Raw genomic sequence first — 25,547 nt, 5'->3', positions numbered from 1 at the left:
GCAATTAAAGATAGTTAAAATTAATTCCAAATCATATATTTCAAATTATATTTCAAAATCCTTATTCTGAAATAAAATTTTTCTAATAATGTAACTAAAATGTGCAATTTAAAATATATTTCAATAACCTTTTTTAGAAAACGTAAGAATTAAAAAAAAAAAAAGATTTGCTTCATTTCATGGAGAGCAAGAGAGAATCAGGCAGGTGAAATACTTGAGAACAGTCAACTTTAAAAGTAAATTTTAAAATTAAAAATAAAATAAGTTCATTTCGACAATTGACAACAACAATAGATCGTCATTGACTGAAAATCATATCCAATTTTAGTAATCTCTTTCATAAAATAAGGTTGAATCTCTTGTTTGCTATTTCTTTTTCCCTCATTTACATGAGTACTAGGAAACACTATCCAAGAATCCCTTATCACTGTATATAATTCATTGAACTATTCTCTAACCTCTACTATACAAACCTTATCCAAAGAACACGCATTCAAGGAACTATATATACTACAAGAAAGCTCAAATGAGTTGGGGGTGGACGTGGTGACAGTAACCCATTCTTTGTCAACTTTCTCGACAAAGGAATGTGCCCTTGGGATTGCATCAAATTGGAGTTTGCTGCTCTGCAACTTCTTGACGAAGTCCAATGAAAATATCACGTCAAAATATTTTTCCGAATCAGATATCGTAGGCTGAATTTGCATCCCAATTTTGGCTTCCCGTGATTTAACCATCCCAAGAAGCAATGAGTTTCCACCCGCGATTTTTTCACTTGGGCAGCATAACTGCAAGAAGGTACAGCAGAAATGAACCAGGGAAAGTATATGGCCATTAAAAACCAATGAATAATAAATATAGCTTTTTGCTCATAAATTTTCTATAAACACTAACATGAATTAAGTTCTCCTATGAGTTAAAAATAAAGTAAAATGAACTAGCTTATGCATAACTTTTGGAGAAGTTAAATGCAAAAGTTTTTATAAATGTTTAAGTGCATAAATTGATTTGAGCGGAACAGTTAATTTTATTTTTTCCTTATAAATGTTTATGGAAAAATTTATCCAAACATACCCATAATCTTTCTAAACCTAGAATAGAACAGATTGTTGAATGTTTAATTTTAATTCAGTATTTCAGCACAGTATTCTAAGTTCATTCCGGATTATAGCAACAAAGCTTACTTTTAAGAAAATTAACAGCAGCAGAAAGCTAACAAATAAATAGATATGAACAACTTTGGACAAAATAACAACTTCATCAACCTGAGAAAGCTCTCGTGCTTCCTTTAAAGAAATGTATCTATGAAGAAGGCATACTAGTTCGATAGAAAAACAGGTATGAGTAAATTTGGAAAATCTTTTACACCTATTACAGAAAGAAAAGGAGTAAAAGAATAAAAAAGATAACTAAAACCATATAATGCAATAAATATCTGCAATTCTTCAACAAAATCATAGGCACAGAAAGACAGGATCCCAAGGCCTGTGGCCTTAAAATATATGCATCTCAAAGTGGTATATTTAAACAACAAGAAAAAAAACACTGCCTTAAAACATGGTTTTTCTTTAATTCATTAGAGAATGATTGACCATATATTGCAAGAGGTAATAATGACTGTGCATCTTCACATATATATCCTTATATTAATATTATTAAAACAGAGTCCTGAATTATTTTTGTGCATAAGGGAAATGACAAAAAACTATTTAAGCATCTCAAAGTGGTACACTTAAACAACAAGAAAAAAAATAACACTGCCTTAAAAGGATGATTTTTCTTTAATTCATTAGATAATGATTGACTATTTATTGCAAGAGGTAATACTGACTGTGCATATTCACATATATCCTTACATTAATATTATTTAAACAGAGTCCTGAATAATTTTTGTGCACAAGGGAAACGTCAAAAAACTATTTCAGAGAAAATCAACCATAATAATAATTGTTCATCAAAGACTAGGAATGTAAGAATAACCCAGACAGAAAAAAAGTTCAGAGAATCAAGTTGCTCATCCATTCACTAGATCTGAACTTTATTTACCTATTTGGCTAAAATGCTGAAGCAATAGAGACTACAATAATGAGTCGAAGTAAAAGTAGATGCATCAAATCAGCATAAAAAAACTAACAAAAATTATGTTGCTCTGTTTTTCTCATAGAGTTATGATTTACAGCTTAAAAACTAAAGGTATAATCCTTATAAATCTCAATATAGAGAGAAAAAAAATCTAACCTCAATGTACTCAACACCCATGTCAATAAGATTATCTGCAATGCCATGTTTTGAAAACAAGCTAATAAGTCCTCCAGATCCAACAGGAGCTTGGAGTATTTCCCAAGGTGATTTCATTAAAATCTTATATTTGTTCTGTTCCTCAGGCAAGCTGCTAACTACTGGCAGCTTCTCTTCCTCCAAAAACCATACCTGAAAGAGGGTTAAAACATGAAGTCACGAGAAAAGCCAATTATGCAATCATGAGAAGACTTTGGAACTAGAATTATATTTTAAAATAAGAAAAAAAGTGAATGCTATTTTGTGCACCAATTGAATGTTGATGCTTGCATCACTCCACTTTGTGTCTAAGATATTATCGTTCATGGTAGATATAATGAAATCTTTAAAGGTAAATACCATAAGAAGTTAAAGGTTACTTGCAATATTGAAAAATTCAGTTTCCAAGCAATGGGCCAGTGAGCAAACAACATATTCCATCCTTTAAACTTCCCCAGAATAAACTAATATGGCAGGATGATGACATTGTTAAAGCTAATTGATCTGGTCATGAGACAATTTTATCTATATCTTATCTATCTTATCTCAACCATCAATGTTACAATAGTGCAGTCTTCATAGACAAAGTCAATCTAAGCCATGCTTAATCTAAGCATAACAAATAATGCCTACTTTTGATGAACTAATATATACATATGTTTTAAAGCATGTTCTTCAGGAAAATCACAAGACCATCTCTCTATAAAGCTAAGACCATACTATGTCTTAAAAGTGTCCACGAGTTGAAGAGGCTCTTCTAATGCTCCGGCATAAGAAGAATATATTCAAATCTACTGGACCATTGTGTGAAACCATCACACTGTTGACGCACACATTCCCATAAAGGCTCTAATAGAGCTACTTTCTGCCATTGTATGCTTAAAATAGTGCAGTCGGTATAAGGAAAGCATGTTCCAAACAAGGCACGGTAAAATACAAGTTAGGTGTAGTAGAAATCTTGCTAGCTACTCATAAACAATCATATTCAAGACACATAAATAGAAGACTTGCCACGCAAAACCAACTAATGATTCTACGGCTTTGCGAAAAACTATCTAAGTGCTATTTCTCTCTGTGAAGTATATCTCTCCCAAAGAATTCTTATTTGTGTATCCTTTCATTAGAGATATCTTTATATCTTACAAACAACTCGTTTGTTGTAACAGGAAGTGACAGTTTGGGAAGGCAAGAAGTGACTTAATGAAACAAGAGTACTTGTATTCCTTATCTTAGTTGGACATAAATGGATAACCAAGAGTCTCTTGTGTATTTGTTGAAAATTAGAGGTGACTGTGAATAGTTGAAATCAATTTTCGATTAGTGGAACCTTTTACAATTTGTAAAGGAGAATTGAACCAGTATAAAGTTTAAAGTGTTTCACTACCTCATCTTTTTCTCTTGTACTAGTTTTTAGCTGTTTTTAACAAGCTGTTTGCGAAAACTTTTTTGACATCCTTTTCAACTATAAGACAATCATTCCCAGAGTGTCCAGTCACTACCGTCTTATGAAAAGTTTGCAAAGCGTTTTTATGCTCTATTGAACCTCTTTCCTAGTGCTAATTTGTTTCTTTTCAGACATCTCACTCATAACACAATATTGACCAGGAGACAAGAAAAAACGTTGTTAGATCAAGAAGTAAAGGAAAACTGGCGTTTAAAGATGAAAGCAAAGGTAATGTGGATAATACAGCCATATCAACGTTTTCTTTCAACAAAAAATTCTGAACCTTAAGTATACGTAACTTGGGATAGAACAAAGATATGCAAAACTAAAAAACTTGAGCACATATCTCTCTGAGATAATAAACAACATAGAACGAGATGCTTTATGGCAATAACCTTTTCAGAGTCAAAAGCGAAGTAATTGTTGCTTGTGAACAGATCTCTTAAAGACAGAATTCGTTGGGCCGAGGAAACCAAAATTAAAGGAACAGAAACACGACCTTTGATCTGCAAAAGATGCAAATTTATTAGATGAAGAAAAACTATTCTGTATATAGTCACTCCAAATGTTACTTATGCATATAATACCTTGTGAACAAGCTTTAGTTGTATCACCAAGGTAGAAAAAGGAAGAATATGATAGAAGATAGTGCATTCTCTTCAAAAATAGTGGAAATGAAATGAACATGAATAACAAAACTTTAAATGATGGTATCTTTATGATTTGTTCGAGTATTTGTCAAAGAGATTATTGCTTTGTTGTGATTACATCAGTAGACAAGATCCATCTGATGGATCACGGAACAGATAGATTTTTGCAACAATTAATCATCACTAGAAGGATTGTAACAAGAGAGTAAATATTTGTAAAATTTTCACTACAGTACCTTTTGAAACATTTGAAGAATTGAAGTGTTAGCTGCTTCATTTTCTACCAAGTTAGAGTCATAAATACCCTCCTGATGCTCTTTTTCATTCAAGAGGAAGACCGTAGCCATTTTGCCCTCAGACATGAGTTTATGTCCCTTCTCTTGCATATCTCTAACCAACTTATTTTCACTTCCATTTGAGAAATATTCCTCTGATAATTGGATGGAATTAATAAGCTTTGCTTCTATGGCACTGGCCAACTCAGATACTGTCCATCTGATTACAAAAATTAAAATACAAATGACGTTTCCAGCAAATGAAATCACACATATATAAAACGATATTTTCCTTTTTCAACAAAAAAAGGGTTAGAAATTGGTGACAAAAATTATTAAATTAATAAAGACAAATTTCATTGTTCCTATTGTCATATTAACTTGCCTCTTAGCCGGACGTTCAAGACTTTGTAAAGCATCCTGGAGCAATTTGGAGTTTACACCAACAATCTGATCACTAAGCAAGCTCCATTGATCTTTCTCTCCATGGTGATATCCTTGAAATACATGTTGTTGCTCCATTTCAGAGAGTTTCTTTTTTGCTGCAATGAGACGCTTTTGAAACTTTTTTCTTTCTTTCCATTCCTGACACCATTAAAGTGGATGGTAAAGGTTTTGTGATTATATTGACAACATCACTCTTGAATCAGTTTCATATGTCCTGAAATTGGACTGCAACTTACTGTCCATCAATAGATTATCAGAGATTTAAAGCGTTATTGAATTTGTTCTTTACATGTGTGAATTTCAGGATCTGGACACAGGTAGGAAGATTGGCAATGCCAAGGAATGTGCAAAGCTTTAAGTAGAAGATCCAAATAAAGCATCAAGATAGCCCATGGGTTTCTTCCAAAGATGATGCGATGATATGGTACTATCTAGGACACAATAATTTTGCTTACTTGAAAAAGTTGTTTCCCACTTTGTTGAATAAAAATTCTAATTTGATCAGTGTTATGGAAACTATCACCTAGGACATCCTATCAGTATTACAAACCATCATACCCATTTTCATTAATTCACAATGATGTATACAAGACTTCTTGACTTGAGTTAACAATGTCACTGGTTCGAAGTAGTCTGTGACATTCATATATGATCAAGTAAGGGTTGTATAGGTGTTCCTAATGAAAGAAAATTCAGAAATGGTGATGGTTTTTGAAATTATCTGTAAAATGATCCAAATTCAGTTTCAAGCCACCATTCAAGTCCTTAGAATTGACAATGGGAAGGAGTGTCTCCATAATTCTATTAGTGAATACCTACTCAAGTATGACATTGTGTACTAAACTTCATGTGTGAACTCATTGCAACAAAATAAGATAGCAGAAAGAAAGATTAAACACCTCAAGGAAGTTACTAGATCACCTATAGTAACAACTAATGAACCAAGTCACTTTTGGGGTGAAGTAGTCCTTCCTTCAGCCAACCAACCGAATAAAATGCCTTCCAAAACCCTTAATTTAAAAACCCTGTTGTCGATAATGGTATAATTAAACTTTTGCACACTTCTACAATTCATCAAATTGCTGACTATTGATCAAGGCTTTACCAACAGCAAATTATGAGCACTTGAGATTCAGGTTGGCCATGATTGACATCTATGACCCAACTTGAGGGCGAGGCTGACATGGAATAAGTTCAGATTTAGAATTAAACTGATTTGGAATTAATTCTAATATAATATTGTTGAAAATTAAGGAAAGAAACCAGAATCAAGAGATTGATATTTGGAAATCAATTAGAATTAGTGTCTTCTTATGTATGCTAATAATAATAATAAGATTTTATGTAATTAGAGTTTTTCTTTCGTTCTTTTTATCTAGAACAGTTATAGGAGTAATTGTTTTCCTGATTTTTAGGCCATACTAGTGTACAGAATTATTCTTCTACTTCTATTTATACCTTCTGATTGTATCAGTTCTATATCAGGGAAGTATATTCAGTTTTCCAAAAATTCAAACATATTCAGCGGAAACAAAAACTGCTTACAGTAACAAATTAGTAGTAAAGTATCACGGAAGTATGACTCACAAGTTGGCGCCTTTCTTTTTTGGACCTCCCATCAAATCGTAAATTTAATTCCAGGAGTCCCTTAGGTGGTGTAATATGCATTTCTCTTTTTTTCATATCAACATCTGGAACAATGGCTTCAACGAAAGGTACCAAAACAAGCTGACCAGATATATCTGTTCCTGCAGACTTTGACTTGCCACTCTTATCAAGCATATCAAAAGATGAATCAAGTGCAATTTGTAGAAGGTCGTTGGCTCCACTATTGAAAACATTTACAACAGTTCCCACAAGTGTTCCATTTTCCTGATAGGAACAAGCATGGTCAACACCTTCAAAAATTGCATTCAGGATTAAAAACTCATTATGAGGTGACAAAGATATCAGAGTAGAAAATTTAAAGCTCATACATATCAACATAACAATAACTATAAGTTATTTATAGTAGCCTTTTTCATTATTTTATCACTATATTAGCACTTGGCATTTCATTTGCTGGATCCTTGGTACAATGGGGCACCTAGCACTCAGATACGTATCTAGAAAAAGAGCTCAACAGAAAAGGAACAATCCTATTTTATGGAAGAGTATAAATTATACTGCAAACAGTTTGCATTTCTGTCATAACAGCACACAGCTGAGAGTCACAAAATTATAGAGAAACAACTGATGAATATGAGGGATAATTTTTATTTTATTAATAGGTGACCCTTTAGCAACAATTTAAATAATAAGGGGAGGTAAAGTTGTTTGTTTTCTCATATATACAAAAGATTTGTGATTGATAAGAACAAACCTTCATAAAAACTCTCATCCCTATCAAATCATGTGTGTAAAATTCCCCCTCCTCTAATTCCGGCCTATCTTCTTTTGTCACAAGCAACGTAGAACCGATGAGCATCTTAGCCTGCACGATGTATCGATTAGCCAAGACCAAAAAAAACATGTACAGATGGGCTGTGTCAATATTGGAAACTTGACGCTTTCATTCCCAAGCACAAGTGGTAGATCCCTTTCCAGGAGCAATAAATAAAGGCGGGAAGTAATTATTGTAACAAAATGTAGCATCATGTTTGTTATTGTTGCATGAAAACTGACTTTGGAATAAGATTAGTCAAAAGATATATTCTCTAAGGTGTTTCCTCTTTCTTGAAATAACATATACAGAGACATATGGGACATTTATAAGAGCTTAGACAGAGCTTGTTTGGGCTCAGGAAAATAGCTGATGACTCCTACATGAGTTATTTCATGTTAGTTTATTTTCAATAAGCCTGACTTATCAAAATAAGCTATTTTTAACTTATTCCAATAACTTTCACGATTATTAATTACGTAAAACTTTTACATTGAAAAATCAAACTCTCTAGTCCATGCATGACTATAATAGGCTAGAAAAACAAAATTTTCAATATTAGGCAGTGTATCGAAAAACCTGTTCCACTGTTTCAATTCCTCTGAATTTGAGTATCCAACTCTTGAGTCCAGGGTGTTCTCTACCTTCCTCCAGCTCGATTTCTTGAATACTCTGTGCACCTAAAACCTTGCTCTTCAACCATCTTCTCCCAGGCTACTCAACACAACACACAAAGTTACTTAGCATTTTAAATATCGACAAATACAACAAAAGAGCAGAAAATAAACATTACAGTGGCAAAACGCAGTTCAGGGAAATCAGTAGCTGGTTTCACGCGAATCTCGCCCTGAACACCATGAACACTGGATATGTAGCCAATGTTAACGAAACCCAGTTCGTTGTCGCCGTCGAAGCCCGGTTCGGTGTCGTCTACAAAGCCCGGTTCAGTGTCGTCGTCCTCAATAACAACCCCATCGGTTTCTGTAACCGTTGCAAAAGAGGGACGGAACTTAACTGACTGCGAAGAACGTGAAAATATGATGAATGAAGAGTGCAAAGGAGCGTGTTTGGTTGGAGTTTGAAAAGAAGGTTTGAAAGTGAATCCGAGAGCGAGCGGAGGAAATAGAGGCTGAAACGGGCGTTGGAGAAGTGGTGACAGTGCCTGTATCTTCATTTTCTGCTCACTGTTTTGGCAACGATAAGCTACACACACATAAATATCAAAAATATTTACAAAATTGACAAAAATACTTAATAGAATACTTTTTTATTTTTTGTGAAAATTAGAAATAAAATTTTAGAAATTTTTATACTAAAAATGGTTATTCTTTGTCAAAAAAAAAAACTTTCTTAAATTACCATTTCCCCGTAAATATCAATCACATTATAAAAGTTGTAGAGAAAAATATCATATAATTATTATCAGATTAAACATTGGAAATACTTATCCATGATTATATTATAAATTTAAATTATTATTTAAAAAACAAAAATCACTTTTATATGTTTTCATTTTCACATAATTTTTTCATGCTTTTGTTTTTCAACATAGTGTCTTACAAGGTTTTATGATCAGCTACTAATTCGGTTATATTTAATAAAAATTACAGATATAATTTGATCTGTTTTTTTTTTTTATATGAAAATATTTGTACAACACAGATAGTATTGTTGCGTTAAACTTTAGAATTTTTATCCATTGATTTTATCAATCAGTAATTTAAGTAATCATAAAACAGCGGAATATTTATTATTATTATTATTATTAGTTTTTTCCATTATTTTAAATATATATTTTCTTACCTATTTTTTTGTATATTTTGTTTTCATCTTCAAATACTATCACTATTTTAGCCATTAATAGGATTCAATCAAACTATTTTAGTCATTAATCATAATTCAACTCATTTAAACAATCAAATAAATGCTTTAGAATATAATTTTAAACAATCAAACAAATGCTTTAGAATATAATTTTAATTACTTTAGCAAGACTAAGGTGATTTTTTTTAATATTAAAATTAGTAATTTATAAGTGCAGCAATTTATTGTCTATAATTTATATAAGTTACTCCTGCATTATAATAATTACAAAAGCATCAACTATTATGTAACTAATATTTTTTTTTTATTTTCGTAAATATCACTTGTTTATTTAACAGTAATAGATAAAAAAAGTTAATAAAAAGAGGTAGAAATTAATAAAGCAGAACTCACAGGAGGGAACGGGGAAAACTCGAACCTATCTTTCTTCTCTTTCCTACTCTCACCTAGACGACGGTGCTGGGTGGTGCCTGTATTCTCTCTCATCGTTCTCTAATGGCACCAATACTTTCGTCAGGTAATCTTTCTTCTTCTTCTTGTTTTTTTTTTCCTGATTTTGTTTATTTGTTTGTATGAATGTTCATTATAATAATATTATATTAATAATTATTATATGATTGTTACTCTCTTTGCTATACGTGCATTTCTCTCTTTGCTGAGTTAGACTATTTAAACACAATCTGGGACTGTGCATGTAATTAGTTCGCCGCTGGTTTCTGAGATTATATTAGAGTGCTGTTGAAATCTATCGTCTTAAGAGGTGGATTCACACCTAATTCAACTGTTGAAGCTTATTGTAAATTTTAGTTGAGAACTTTAACATTCCTCATGAGACTAGATATTAATAGCCTCTACTCCTACGATAGACTTTGAATGACCCGTAATACCATTTTTAAGAAAAACTTTAGTTTAATTCAACTTTGTAAAATAAAAAAAGTGAGATGTGCATTTTTGTTTTATCTCTAGTTAGTATGAAATCTCCAACATTTTCAGTGGTTAGATATTATCTAAATTACAAATGCACTTAAATCTGAATGTAACTGTTGATTAATGATTGTAAGTTGATTGAAGAATAAAGGTTTGTTGGCAGTGATTCAGAACAAATTAATTGATTCATTTAGAGAATCTGCCAATGTTTATGAAGCGAATAGAAATGCTATGGCGCATTGGAATGTTTCATTGATCCAAGAATTCACTGTTCAGTTCAGTGTTTTATGTTAAATAGTAGCATGATCCATGGCTGAACTATAAGAGCGAAGTGTAAATTGTCTCAGAATGAAGAATGTGAGTTTACAATAATACGGTTTATTTAGCCAATGTAAAAAACTTCTCTTGACTAATTTGCTAACTGATTTAAGTAATCTATAAATAACACCTTATATTTATGTCTATAATAAATATGTTGCTGCCGACTAAATAGTTTAAGAATTTTGACCTGTGATAAATTGCTTCAAAATCAAACAAAGCTGGAGGTTTAGTGTTGAACGAAGTGAAATTCTGTAAATGGTTGCGTACTTTCATTGCATGTTGGAATCATGGAATATAATAATGGCTTTGTCTGACGTGCATTGGCAGCATATTTATCTGTGCATGAAAAGTTTTAGGCTATTTTTGAAAATACTGTCACTTTATTGTAGCCTGTTAGCAAATTGTTCTAACATTGTATGCTTGTATGTATAACGTAAATAATGACATGTAGGTGAGGTCTTAGCTTCTTATTTGTACTTCCTTACTTCACTACCCTTTATTTTTTAGGAACCTTCTTTGTATGTTTTTTCTTCACCATTTTTTGAGATTACTTGTTAATTAAGAGATGTATATTTATTAGTTACTTCATTGCATTCTAGTTATCGCTCTATGTCTTGTAAAGGTAATTTCTTCATCCCATCAATCTTTTCAACACAGAAAGTTAGTAAAAATGACAGAATTGGGGTTGTCATTTATTTCATTGTTGTTTGAAGGTACTGATGGCAATCTCGATCTTCAAGAAGTTATTTCTAAGGGCTTATCAGGTTTTGATGAATGGACTTTACTGATTTCAGAGGTTGAGAAATTATATCCGGTAAGTTTGATTGCAATAACTGAAAATGGTAATTGGTTTTCTTTTATTTTTTTTCATTTGTTATTGTGATCAACATAACAAACTTATGTTTGATATGAATTGTATGGCTATATTAATTTAGTTTAACCAAACAAATTGAGTAATTAAATTATTGTCTTTGTTGATTGTCTAAAATGTTGGATGATTGCCAAGATAATGTTCTTTAGGCTTCACTGAATGTCAAGATAATGTTTTTTAATCTTTACAATAAAACATATGCACACAAAAATGTTTCAATTCAAATTTAATATGCAATAGTAAAGGGCAAGAGAAAAATACCAAGAATTATATTGATACACCTTCACAACAAGAGAAGCTACATTTAGTTGCCTAATCACCTTGAGTAGATTAATCCACTATACGTTCAAGTTTTACGCGACTAACACAAGAAAACTAGAAAGAATATTCAAAACCGCAACCTTGAATCCTACAAGATCTCTTACAATCACACAAGAAAATGTTAAACCCTACAAGATCACTTGTGAAACCCTATCACAAGAAACAACCTGACCACACTGGAAGGTCTCTTGGACAAGTTGTAGAATAAGACTAGAAGAGAAAAATACAAAGGTGATTTGCCATGTGATTCACTTAATCATTAATTTTGTAAAACAAGTTAGGGAAGTGTTTCTCTCAACTATAGAGTCTTCTCTAGTGTTTAGAATGATTATGAAACTTCTCCAAATTCCATCAATGAAGATAGTGATAATTCTCTTATATAAAGTTGGTAGATTTAATTCATTTGGACAGACTTTGTAGCCCAGGAGACCATTTTTGATTGATTAATTCATATTTTTAATCCATTAAAATCTCTATGTGTCTTTAAGTGATCTTAATGGATTAAATTGCAATTTAATCAAGTAAACCAAGGATAAATTTCCAGTTTTTAAAGGTTTAAGTGAATTTAATTGATTAAAGGTTTAAGTGTTTTTAGTCAATTAAAATGTTCTCCATTCTGAAGGACTTGAAAAACATTTTAATAGATCAAAAAGATTTTTATTCCATTAAGACAACATTGGTCATTTTAAACTTGGTCAAGACACTTCAAAAACAAATTTGTACATCATCTATGCAAGACCAAAGATAGAGAGATCACTTACAACATATTAAACATTAAATTTACGACTTAAGCCCAAGATCAGATCATCATCAACACCCATTGTTCTGCACATGGTGGGTGGTTGGAGGGACCAAATCATCAAGCTTTAAGCTTCTATATCAACATACTAATAATTTTCTTTCTATCTATCTTGAAATATAATTACATATGTGGTTATAGTGAAAGATAGTGTTGATTCATTGTGATTATGGGATTTATGGGTACAACAAAGATTGAGTCCATAATATATTTTCTTCAATTTGTGCAGGCTGATGTGGACAAAATATGTCTGGTTTATAATAATTTCTTGTCCAAATTTCCTTTGTGTCATGGATATTGGAGGAAGTATGCTGCCCACATGACATGCATATCCACCACAGATAAGGTTGTTGAAGTGTTTGAAAAAGCTGTGTTGGCAGCAACATATTCCGTAGGTGTGTGGTTTGATTACTGCAGCTTTGGCATGTCAGCTTTTGAGGACCCATCTGATATTCGGAGGTAAGTATAGTTAACTTGAGAGACTTGTGCACACATTGTAGTAGAAACTGTTTGGATAAACGGTTAGGTGGACCTATTCTAGCAGTATGCATATGTTTCCACACTATCACCTCTTCTAAAGTTGTTACTTTTGCTTATGCTAAGAAAATGAGATGATGTCTTGATGTGTTTTAATCAGATTGTTCACTAGAGCCATTTCCTTTGTTGGGAAGGACTACTTATGTCATGTCTTGTGGGACAAGTATATTCACTTTGAGTTTTCCCAGCAGCAGTGGATTTCTCTTGCTCACATTTATATCCAAACTCTTAAGTTTCCAACTAAAAAGTTGCACCAGTATTATGATAGGTATGCCTTTTATCGTGAAACTTCTTAGTCTCTATAGCTGCTTTGAAAAGCTGATGGAATTGATATTAAAAAATGTTTTTTACTAGGCTATGTGTATGAAGTCATGTATAAATTTTAACCCCATTGTCTTTGTGTTACTTTTTCTCCTTCTTTGCTTGAGGTCTGAGTTAATAATGGTAACTGTGCTACACTTGCATTGTTATGAGGTCTGAAATGTGATGGGTAACTGTGCTACACAGTGCATTCTCTTTGTCAACTTTATTTTTACAAATTTGAGGACAACTTATTGGGTAGAGTGGGCTGCAGAGAGAGAGCGAGGAGGGAGGGAGATACTTTTGAGGAGATAGCTTTTACTTTAACTCTTCCAGTTTGAGTGAGGGAGTTTGTTATGTTACCTTTGGTGAGCCTTACACATTGTGTGGCAAACTAAACTAATTATTTATTTTTGTTATAGATGCTTCAAAGCCTTGTTGTTGTAGGGTAGTAGTAAACTGTTGCTATTAAATATGCTCCATTATTTCTACAAGAAGGATATAAGATAGCATGGAATGTATTAAAATAGATTTTTTATTCTTGTTGTGACTGTTGTGAGGTATCTGTACAAAGCTGTAGATTAATTATATATCTATTTATGCTTTAAACTGATTATTTGTTTTTTGTTATATTATAGGCGTACGCTTGAAAGCCTTGTAGGTGTAGGGTAGTGCACTAGGTCTATTAGACATGTTCGGTTATTTCTACAAGAAATATAAGATGGTATGGACTGTATTAAAAGACATTTTTTATTGCTCTGATGATTGTTGTGAATTATCTGTATAATGCTGTAGATTAATAATGTATTTAGGAATTGTTTTCATGTATCTTGCAAGTTAATTATGCTTTTTCTTTACCTTGGGTGGTTATGTTATGATAGTTATTCCGAAGTTCAGAGGGTTGCATGACTTGGGTGAGCCTAATGGCCTTTATTATGCATTGTGGCAGGCTCTGATTCGGGTCATAACATCTAGTATATTGTATAGTTTTGATTACCTAAAATGTTCTTCATAAGATTTTTTTATAGGGTTTAAAAATTTTAGTACGTTTACTTTGATTTGGGAAATTAATTTTCGATATAGATTAATAAAAAAATACATAATATTTGTCAAAATGTTCTTTCCAATATAATTTATAACCTTAAATTAAATTGAGTTAAATTTTTGTAGATATGGTTCTTCAAGCAGAATAACATTTAAACATATTATTATATACCTGACGTTAGTAATTTTATATACTTATTATTTTTAGAAGTTTATAATTTATATTTGTTGTATATAGTCTTTCATTTAAATGATTTGAATGAGCTGTTTCTTTACCTGTGAATATATATAATTCTCATTAACAATAATACATCATAAAGAGTGTCGTCATGGCTCATTATATTTTAAGTGGTAATTTTTCTCTTGATTAATTATGTAGTAGAACTAAAAATGAAAACAACTTTACAAAAGCATATTTATATCGTAATTGGAAGTACGGATTCTTAACAGGAAGTAGGAAGCAAGTATTTAATTTTTCAACAGTTACTTGTCATCTCTTAGAATCTGTACTTCATATCTTTTATTTTTTTTAGTATTTACTTAGATATTACATCTTTGTTTTAGTCTCTACCTTCATATTGTATTGTTTTGAATGGATCATTGTTCTTATCAAACTGTATAAAGAGTGCATGCTTAACATATGGCTGTGTTGTTTGTGGGTGCCTTTTTTATATTATATATGCATATATTTAAATAATGTGCTAACTAGATATTAATTCTACATTTCAGTTTTAAAAAGTTACTAACCATTCTGGAGGAGGGCATAGCAAACCATGAATTGCAATCTGAGACATGTTTTGATTGCGAAATTCCTATGGTTTCGTGTTACAAGGATGGTGAGATTTATCACATTATCAAAGATATGATGGATTCATCTGTTGGATCGACTAGTTCAGTAGCCCTAAGAAGGTACAGGGCAATTGGAGAAATGCTTTATCATAATGCATGTGAGCTGTATTCGAAAATTAGTCCCTTTGAGGCTAGTATTCGAAGACACTACTTTCATGTTCAGCCCCTTGATGCAAATCAATTGCAGAATTGGCACAATTATCTGGATTTTATTGAACTTCAAGGGGACTTTGACTGGGTAATTTTCCATAGCCCAGAAAATTGTCAATTGCTTATTTGATTTTTATGTTGGCTAAAATCTTTCCTTTCTCCCATTGAGATAGGCTGTGAAACTTTATGAGAGATGTTTGATTGTGTGTGCCAACTATCCTGAATACTGGATGCGTTGTGTGGATTTCATGGAAGCCAAGGGAGGAAGAGAAATCGCAAACTATTCTTTAGACCGAGCAACTGAAATTTATTTGAAGGTATCTTCATATTTATCTCAAGTTGATTGAATTTCTTTTGAATACTCTGCTTCTGCACATGCTTTTTTTGTACTTGAGTGTGTAATATTTACACTCGTTTTAATCAGTTAAATGTGATACCTTGTAACATCTCAAGTGGCTTGAAGTGAAATTTGCCAATTAAAACTTGATTTTAATTGATTAAAATGTTCTTGTTTTTCCAGCAACTTGAGGAATGTTTTAATTGATTATAATTGTTTTTAATCCAGTAAAAACTTCTACCCTTTAACCTTCAATGAAGCAATCCAAGTTGTTTCTCTACATAATTTTAGCATGACCGAAGGCAACAGCATAATTTACATGACAAGAAACATCAAAATTACAACATTATACTCAAGATTAAATTTCCAAATCAAGTTATGATCATTTGGCACTGGGTGGTTCAAAGCATCAAATATTCTAACATCAAGCTTTTTTGAATCATCAGTCATTTGTCAACAAGATTTCAAGTTCAGGAAATAACCATTCAAGTGGCTGACCAAATTCGTATACAGTTATTAGCACATTAACCTATCTCAAACATTCTCTAGGTTGGAAAAGGTTTATTTTATCTCGGTGAATGATACTCAAATAGTGGTCAATGTTTGTATTTGGAAATTTTTACTGGACTTCAACAATTTACTTCTGAAAATATATATATATATATATATATATATATATATATATATATATATATATATATATAAGTTGGAGTTGTTACCTTGGAAAAAGTCAAGTTTCCTTGGGATCAAGAACAAAATTTGCACAGGTTGGAATTGTTACGGGAAGCTGGGTGCATGAATGGTTTTATTAATTTAATAGACCCCTCAAGTTAGTCTTTTGAGCTTCTTGCGAATTTGGGCATAGGGCCTACTACAATCCCTAAAAATTGACTTATAAAACAAGGATGGTCCAACATTATACATTAGCTATATCATTAGTCAATGCAAGATTTCGACACACCTTCTCACTCCTAGGATTGAACATTTGAAGTGTGAACAAATGTGCATGCCCTAATAGCAACACCTCTAGGAATAAACATCTAAAGTAAAGGCAAATACAGGTGACCAAATCATGGATTTTGGATAAGCTTTGATAATTTCTTGAAATTTGGACTTATGACCTAATTCAAACATAGGAAACCAACTTCTAAAGGACTGTCCAAGTCATGTGAGGATTACTGTGGCCATATAAAACTACAATTTTCTTGTGTCTGAACTGTGATAATTCCTTTTTACGCACTCTTACAGTTCAATATGAAATGGAAGTGATACACTTAGTTAGAGAACCATGTAAAATGATAATCCACAAAATTGCTGATGTGTTCTTCCTGCTCCTCTTCTGCTCCAACTGAAGCTAAACAAAATATCGTGGTTCTATATAAAGAAAATTGGAAATTCTATATAACTTTGTTTTTTATATTCTAGTGTGTGGTTTTATGATGGGAAGGTTACTAATGATAAATAAAAGGAAACTCAACTATGTTTGTCCACCATTCTTTATGGCATGTTGAGTGGTATTTTTGCATTGGTTAATGAATTCTTTTTCAATCCCATTATTTCTTAACTTTAGGCCTAAGTTTTACCCTACTGAAACTTGCTTAGCACCTTTCTTCTTTAGGCTTAGTTTTCATGACCTAAATGCAATGTTTATAGCTCCATCACATGCTTGTTGCAGAGGGTGCCATCAATCCATTTATTCAATGCCAGGTTTAAGGAACAAATAGGAGATGATTTTGCTGCTCATGCTGCATATGTTCAAAGTGGTAAAGAGAGAGATTCAGACTTTGTGGACAATGTTATATCAAAAGCTAATATGGAAAAACGTTTGGTATGCAATTAGCCTTTAATCCAATTAAAGAAAAAACTGTAACACCCTGATTCGAAAAAGTGACTTTATGTGCTGCTTTATGTTTTTTTATTGCAGGGAAATATAGAGTCAGCTTTCAGTATATACAATGAAGCACTGAAAAAGGCAGCTACAGAGGAAAAGTTACATGCACTCCCTATTTTATACATACATTTCTCTCGGCTAAAATATATTGTAGGTATTATGTGCCTATCTGTTATTAAAGAGTTAGCAATTTGTTTTGACTGTTACTATAAATATTTTGATTATGATAGAAATCACTCAATCAATGTTTTTGTCCTTTTGAGAACATTCATTTTCCTCTATTTATTTCTTTCTTCTAGATTCTAGTAGATGAAGTTTAGTTCTTTGGATGTCACTAATGATAATCCAATTAGAACTTGTGAGAATTCAAGTACAAAAGGAAAATTCGTCTGAGTGAATAATCTGTACTTTGTGAAAAATTTGAGCTAAAAACACATGGTACATTATTTAGTTCCTTAATTTAATGAAAATATTCTTTATGGTATATTTTTTTATTTTATTGAGTATAAGAAATAGGAATATTTCTGACCCTAGGGTCCTCTCAAAATAGAAAAGGGGAACTATCATCCATACCCAAGAAAATAAAAGATCTAAAAGGGGCATAACCTTGAGATGGGAATTTCAGGGGTTAGCAAGTACTGCTTTAGCACTGCATTGGCATTCCACCCATTATAATGCTAACTTCAGTTATGATATCCTGATGCCATAAAGAGGTAGTCAACAGAGGAAAAAGTCAAAGCCATCTTGCTATCAGCAATTTTTTGGTTGGTGAATTTTAGAGACCCTTATCTTTTGATATCCTAAATTCCTTAATGTTGTACACGTTTTCTTTACTTTTTCTTGTCACTAAATTATTGTATATTAGGGGATGCAAACCTCACTTGCAAACTGATTTTGTGAATTTGAGTTAGATTTAAAGTCTATTTTGTAAAATAGTATTAGAGCCTATCCTAGTAAGGGTTGTTGGGCCTATTTTGTCATCTACTATTGAACCACCACAAATATCTAGTTATGCTAAAGATGTTCAGTCCTCGGTGCAAAGGAGAGTGAATTGGAAATCCCACATTGACTAGGAACATGACCAAATTATAGTATATAAGTGAGTGTAAAACTCACCTAACAAGTCGGTTTTTGTGAGGTTGATTTAATGTTAAAATCCACTTTCTAAGATTAGAAATCATGCATAATATATATGATTGTTTGGAAAGCCTTTCTTCTTTTCACTTTTTTTCTCCTCCCTCATAGAATGGAATTCAATGAGAATAACTTTGTAGAATTAAAAGACTTGCATGGGTACTTTTAGGCTGTTATTACTCATTACAATTAGTTATTTTAACTTTTGTATTAAGTGATTGACAAAGGATTGATGTAGGCATATGATAAATATATGAAGAGTTATATGAAATGGAAAACAAAAAAAAATGTCACTTCTATGAAGAATGCTGTTGTCAGTAATAATTAATTAATTCTTTTAAATTTTAAATTTTTACTTTTATTAAATGCTTGCCAAAAGGGTTGAAACAGTCATATCATCATAACTATAGAAAGAAGAGTTTTTTTTTTTTTTTAAATGGAAAACAGGAAAAGCATCTGTTGCCTTTATGACAAATGCTGTTGTCAGGTGTATCTAACTAATTTTGTTTATCATCTGTTCCTTTCTTGGTTTTAAGAGTACAAATAGTGTGGATGCTGCTAGAGATGTCTTAATTGATGGTATCCGAACTTTGCCTCACAACAAATTGCTTCTGGAGGTATGTTTGTAATATTTTATTTAAAGTAGATAAACCTAATCTGGATCTGGTGTGATAAGTATGCATGTATATACACTTTCCAAGGATTAGAACCCTAATCTTTCCAAGTCACCAACAACCAACTTAGTCTGAAACCAGTAGACCACCTAAGCACTTGGGGAACTCATCTTCAAAAACTAGCTATTAAATGTGGGGAACCAAGTACTTAAATACTACACCGAGCATTCCACGGTACTTGATGTGGGCACCTCATAATACCCATGGGGCAAATTAACGCTGACTGAATAAGTAAAAGATTTAGTTGCTACTAACCTACATGGTAAGAACTGAGACAAACCCCCATAAAATGTGACGAGGAAGAATTGTGGGTTTCCAGGTGTCCTGTTTGGCTTAATCAATAAACACTAAATTCTGAATAAAGATAGAAAGAATTTTGTTTTTTAGACCGAATTTGAGTACAAAAACAAGGGTTCCCGTAACACATAGGATTTCCCTTAAGCAAGGAGTTTCCTCCTTTAAAACACAGGAAATAACTATCCGACATCTTTATCTCCTTATACAAGTATGTAACACAACTTATATTCCACAATATCTGTCACTTCGTAACCTATAACTGTCTATTCCAAAATTAATATGAAAATAACTGCCTAATAACTCTCTAGTATAGAATTATAACTGCCTAAATATTCATTTCCACTTAAAGTTATTACACTGAGATGAGAAACTAGAAAGTGGCAGGCAGTTCATATTCCCTTCGGATTGTAGCATTGTTGAAAATGAATTCACGTGCCCATCCAGCAACCTTCTTTTTGAGCTGGTGTGAAACATAGGCTCACTATTAGCTAGTGCTTAAGTAGGCAAGATCACTTTTGGTCACTTGAGAATTGTTATTTCTGTTAAGCTTGTGCTTTCAGGTACAAGCACAGGGATGATTTTATTTTCAGAAGGTAATTTTTTGCATGTGTGGATAAAAGCACTTTTGAATTTAAATCATGATAAATTTTCTTCAGTTGATTTTAAGTACTTTTTCAGGAGTTGATAAAGTTCTCAATGATGCACGGAGGTACAAAGCACATGGCTATAATAGATTCAATTATTGCTGATACAATATCTCCAAGGTCTGATGGATCACAAGGTTTGAGTGCAGAAGATGCAGAGGATATATCAAACTTATACCTGGAGGTTATTTTCTTATGAGTTCAATTATAATAGTCTGTCATTATGATTTAGGATTAAGTAATATAGAGTGCTTTTTTGGTATTTATCAAAATAGTTATTTTTCTCAAGATTCAAGTAGTGAATATTATAAATATATATAAACTTATGCTTGTGCATGGAAGTACTGTTATTTCTGCTATAGTGTATCCACCTTGAAAAAGATTTATACTTTTACTTTATCTCTATTATTTCTTGTAAAAAGGAATCTTTTGTTCCACTGTAGGGTCCTCATCTTGTATTTAGTTTTTGAGTAGAACAAAAGTATTTTAAACATTTGGTTGTTTTTTGGTTTTACTAGTGTTGATCCTTTTTATACTGATATTTCTATTGGGAAACCTTTGCCACTTGAAGTAAGCTTAAATACCTTGAAATTTTTATTCTAACATGTCTATATTAATATACCAGTTTGTTGACTATATCGGAACTATACATGATGTAAGGAAGGCGTGGAATCGGCACATAAAATTATTTCCATACTCTGCTCGGAAAGATTTACATGAGCAATCTGCTAGACATAGAAAATTGCTTAATTTGATGGACAAGCGTGAAGAGATTTCTGTTGTCACTCCTAATCAAGCATCCAGAGATTCTATTTCTGATTTGCAAGCACATATACATAAAAAAGATGAGAAAACGGCATTACTGAAATATTGTGATAACCAGTATGATGCTACTAATGATGGATCACCACTGTTGGGGAAAAATAAAAATTCTGAATCTAATGATACGGATGCATACAAGCTTCAAAGTTTGGAATTAGATCACAGAATAGAAGAAAATGGGAGAGAAATTCCTCTTCCTGTTTCTGAGGAACCAAGGGAGAATGATCCTGAAAATAATGTGTCATCTTCCCATTTAGTGGAAGTAAAAGAGGAATCAACCAGAGTTGTTAAGAATTTAAAAAATAGTTCTGAATCCGATGTTTCATCAGAAGAATTTTTTCGTCAAACTGGCCGTGGAAACCAATCCTCACAAGCTTTTCAAACACCCTCAAATGATAATACTTACTTTTCCAAGGGAAAGTATGAGGTTGAGTCTGAAGAATTGAAGCCAAAGTCTCTGACAAGCATGTCACTGAAACCCCGGGAAAGCTCATGTCCTGATTCAGGACCAATGGTGTCTCAGGAGTGTGTAGCAATTCCAGAAAGCCATAAGGCAAATACTAGAGCAATAATTGGTGGTCATACCATAAATCAGGACAACTCTGCTGGTACTCAAGATTCTGGGTATAAAAAAGTTTACATTGATACAAAAAGCCCATATTCGGCACGCCACCGAGACCAGAGAGCAAGAAAACCATTTCCACCACCTCGGTCTTCTGGTAATAGTGGTGGAAATTGGCATAGAAGGAGAAATGCTGGTCAATTTAAAGGACCCAAATTTGGTTATAGGGGAAATACGGATAGAAAACAGCACCAACGGCAGCAGCTATCTCCACAACAGATTCATCCACCTGAAGGGGGTGCACAAATGGCTGGTGCTCCAGATTACTCCTCTCAACCTGTGTTGCAAGTTCAGCAAAGCAATCCAGGACAAAATCAGTTTCAATCTACTGCGACTACTACTGGGTTAGTGGCAGCTCATTGTTGGCCTATGCAAAACATGCAGATGCAGAACACTTCATCTCAGTCTCAAACACCAGTCAATGCGACATCACTAGTATTACAACATCCGATGCAAGGCAATGGTCAATATGGATATACGCAGAATGCCCAAGAGTATAATCAGTTATACCAATACTATTACTACCAGCAGCAGCAGCAGCAACAACAGCTGCAACTACAACAACAATATATCCAATTACAGCAGCAACCATTCCAGCAAGAACAGTCACAACAACTCCAACATAGTCCGCTGGAACCTCTTCAACCTCAACAGCTCCAACAACTCCAACATAGTTCGCTGGAACCTCTTCAAACGCAACAGCTCCAACATAGTCCGCTGGAACCTCTTCAACCGCAACAGCTCCAACAACAGGTTCTTCAGCAGCAGCAGCAGCAGCAGCAATATTATCAACAGCAGCAACCTCTGCCGCAAGAACTTCCTATTCACATTACACACCAGCAGCAGCCATCAACCCAGGTACATTAAATATCAAAATTATAGGGCTTAGCTGGGGAAGTAGGAAAAGAGAATATGATTATGTGATCATAAAGTGACTTGGTATGTGTAATTTTGTAAAATAAGAAGCACCAGCACCTCTACTGATAAAAGTTCAAGTGGACTTGATTAACGCAGTGGGTGAGACAGATTCTAGATGAACAATTTTTATTATTACAGTGAGATAGCGGAACAACTTTTCTAAACTCCGTTTGGGCTCAAATCTTTTTTTTTTTTTTTGCAGTTGCAGCATAGCAACAGTCATCCTGTAGAAAACCAAGGGCAGGCAATATTGACATCGCAGGTGAGTCGAATAATAATTCTTAATAAAAGGTGGTTCTTTGCTGGAGAATGAATTTTTTTTATGTAGGTAGTTCCAATGCGTCTTAATTAGTTGCATATATATATATATATATATATATATATATATATATATATATATATATATATATATATATATATATATATATATATGGCTTGTTTTCCGGACTATTCTATCATGAACTTGTTTATAATTTGATCATGCAGGGCAACGGAGCAACAGTATCGCAACAATCAGACAGACTTGGATCGATTTCTTCTCCAGTTTTGCATCATCCTCAAGAGAAATCTACCCAAGAGTGACATTTCTTTGTAGATATGACGGAATTTCAATTGTAAAATTAGGTATGGACACTGCAATGGCTTTAGTTCAAAGAAACTTGGTATAAGCATGAAATGTCGGTAAAAGGAAAAAATGCTTGTAGTAATTTACATTTATGAAAGAAAAGCCTTAAATATAATTGTTTTCTGCGACTCCCAAAAATCAATGTCTATGTAATAACAGTTGCCGTTCATTTTTTTAAATTAGTGTGATTGGTTTCACTTTGAAAAAATGATTTTGGAACCAGAATTTTGTTGAATTCTTTATATAAATTGACTTACACTAAGATGTAAGCTTGTTAGTAATATGTAATACTATAAAATGGAAATACAATTTATAGAACAACTAATGAGAAAATAATAAACTCTTAAGAGGCTATAAAAACCGATAGGGCAGCTTCTTCCTGCATCTTCATAATTTTTTTCATGTTCTCCCATAAATCCCTGTATTCCATATGTAAATTTTGTGTTTCAAAATGTAAAATTTGAAATATACTTCTTATTTTGTATTTGAAATATACAATTCAGAATACAAAAATGATACTGAATACAAAATTTATGGAGGTGCATGTTGAAATTATGGAGGTACAGAAAGAAATTACAATTGGTAATTTAGTAAACTTATTTTGGATCTTTTCTTTCTGCACCAATATAGTTTTTGTGATGGTTAAGGACCAAACTTCTCATGCTACCATGTGTAATTCAAAAAATAACTTTTGGATCCAATAATTTGGAAGTTTTTTTATGAACAAATAACTTGTAGATCGTGCTCAGAAGTTGTCTTTTACGAAAACAATGATTTCTTACACAATTTGAAAGTAAAAAAAAAAGAAAAATTACTTTTGAGTTGTGCAATCCAATTTTTTTTTTCCTAAAAAAATGTTTTTGAATTATTCAATCAGAAAACTTCTTTTATGAACGTTAAAATTTTGTTTTGAGAGAAAGTATTAAAGCTGGGCTTATTGACTAAAGTAAAATTTAATCTTTTGGTTAGACTAATATAACAATGAAATATTTCTCTCTCAATAAATGGGGCAAAAAGAAATTGTTATAAAAGAGGGCATATCACAATGTATCTAAATATCTAATAAAAATATAAAAATCTAAATTACATTACTTCAAAATCAATTTTGTCAAAGCTTATTATTTAGAAAATTTGAAGAAGGATAAGTTATTAAAAAAAAGTACTTTTACCGGGATTATCATTGCCTCTTTCTAGAAAGCATTGAAAGTGTCATTCTATCTTTTAATACATTTTTAGAGCATCAATTCCTCAATCTGCTTATTGTAGTTTCAGTTGAGTGTGCAATTTAATCGAGTTTGTGAATTGGTAATTAAGATTTTAAGCACTCAATTGTGTTTTGTTTTTGTCAACGAGTGTATACAAATCTAACATTGATAAATTTTGATGTTCTTAAACATATGTATTATTATCACCATTACTGTTTCAAAATTTGGACTCATTGTTGTTAATAATACCATATGAATGTTGCCATTTCGCAAGTCAACTTATCACTCTTTTTGCTAGCTGAGAGCAGACCAATTTGGTGGAAACAATATCTAAGATCCAATTAATACTCAGATCTCTAACATTTTATCAAAGTTTTGAAAGGTGCACTGAACCATGGATATTCAAGATTAAAAAATGTTCTAACCTGATCAAAGTCCGTCCGACAATATTGTTAAGAACAATCATCACATTCTCATTTTTAAGAACAATCACTGCATTGTCATGATTTTACCTTTAAAAAACATCTCAAAGATAGAATGAGAAGAGGAAGGAGTATTTAGAGTGCACTTAATCTCAAATCCTAAGTGATGTGAGACTATTGAATGTATCAGAACAAAAAATAAATATTATATAACATTAAATTTTTTTATAAAATCTATTAAAAAACATAATATTCATTATATAGTATACTGTCATGCTTATGTTTTAAATAGAAACGACAAGTTGTTAAGACTAACTGTAATACAATATTATGTTTTAGTCTTTGAACCAACTTGTTGTATTGTTTTTACTTTTTAGTTTGCTACACTGTCAGAAGTTCTTATATTAAACAGTTTATTATATAATTATTTTTATAGTTTTTAGTAGACTATATAGTTCTTCCAGTCATGCTTAAGGTTTAGAAATGGAAGAAAGAAAG

General features: G+C 32.3%; 2 protein-coding genes across 3 annotated transcripts; one reads left to right on the top strand and one right to left on the bottom strand.

The window, feature by feature from the left end:
* Positions 1-301: 301 nt before the first annotated feature.
* LOC114178838 lies at positions 302-8,713 on the bottom strand. Its single transcript, XM_028064955.1, has 9 exons — positions 8,309-8,713; positions 8,095-8,229; positions 7,456-7,566; positions 6,681-6,965; positions 5,032-5,231; positions 4,608-4,866; positions 4,117-4,227; positions 2,239-2,430; positions 302-788 (listed from the first exon to the last, which is right to left on the bottom strand). Exons 1-9 carry the CDS (start codon positions 8,687-8,689, stop codon positions 447-449), a joined length of 2,016 nt encoding a protein of 671 aa, XP_027920756.1. The 5' UTR covers positions 8,690-8,713; the 3' UTR covers positions 302-446.
* Positions 8,714-9,720: 1,007 nt separating this feature from the next.
* On the top strand, positions 9,721-23,619 carry LOC114177943. Of its 2 annotated transcripts, XM_028063555.1 has the most exons (13): positions 9,721-9,856; positions 11,301-11,401; positions 12,808-13,037; positions 13,216-13,383; positions 15,189-15,546; positions 15,632-15,775; positions 17,471-17,623; positions 17,720-17,836; positions 19,357-19,437; positions 20,470-20,619; positions 21,061-22,737; positions 23,000-23,059; positions 23,284-23,619. In XM_028063555.1, the coding sequence occupies exons 1-13, from the start codon at positions 9,835-9,837 to the stop codon at positions 23,377-23,379; spliced, it is 3,357 nt and encodes a 1,118-aa protein (XP_027919356.1). In that variant the 5' UTR covers positions 9,721-9,834; the 3' UTR covers positions 23,380-23,619. The 2 variants fall into 2 exon arrangements, with proteins under 2 accessions (XP_027919356.1, XP_027919357.1); XM_028063556.1 differs by lacking the exon at positions 13,216-13,383.
* The last annotated feature ends 1,928 nt before the right edge of the window (positions 23,620-25,547 follow it).

The sequence above is a fragment of the Vigna unguiculata genome, chromosome 3, assembly GCF_004118075.2.
Source record: "Vigna unguiculata cultivar IT97K-499-35 chromosome 3, ASM411807v1, whole genome shotgun sequence".
Lineage (NCBI taxonomy): Eukaryota > Viridiplantae > Streptophyta > Magnoliopsida > Fabales > Fabaceae > Vigna > Vigna unguiculata.
Note: the sequence above shows the minus strand (reverse complement) of the source record. Positions and strands in the feature narration are given on the sequence as shown.

Coding starts and splice junctions, on each gene's coding strand:
- LOC114178838 (XM_028064955.1), bottom strand. CDS start 8,689: ATGAAGATACAGGCACTGTCACCACTTCTCCAACGCCCGTTTCAGCCT. Junction 7,567..8,094: donor GAATTGAAACAGTGGAACAG/GTTTTTCGATAC, acceptor TACATCGTGCAG/GCTAAGATGCTCATCGGTTC. Junction 5,232..6,680: donor AAAAAGAAAGGCGCCAACTT/GTGAGTCATACT, acceptor TAATGGTGTCAG/GAATGGAAAGAAAGAAAAAA.
- LOC114177943 (XM_028063555.1), top strand. CDS start 9,835: ATGGCACCAATACTTTCGTCAG. Junction 15,776..17,470: donor CAACTGAAATTTATTTGAAG/GTATCTTCATAT, acceptor TGCTTGTTGCAG/AGGGTGCCATCAATCCATTT. Junction 23,060..23,283: donor AGGCAATATTGACATCGCAG/GTGAGTCGAATA, acceptor TTGATCATGCAG/GGCAACGGAGCAACAGTATC.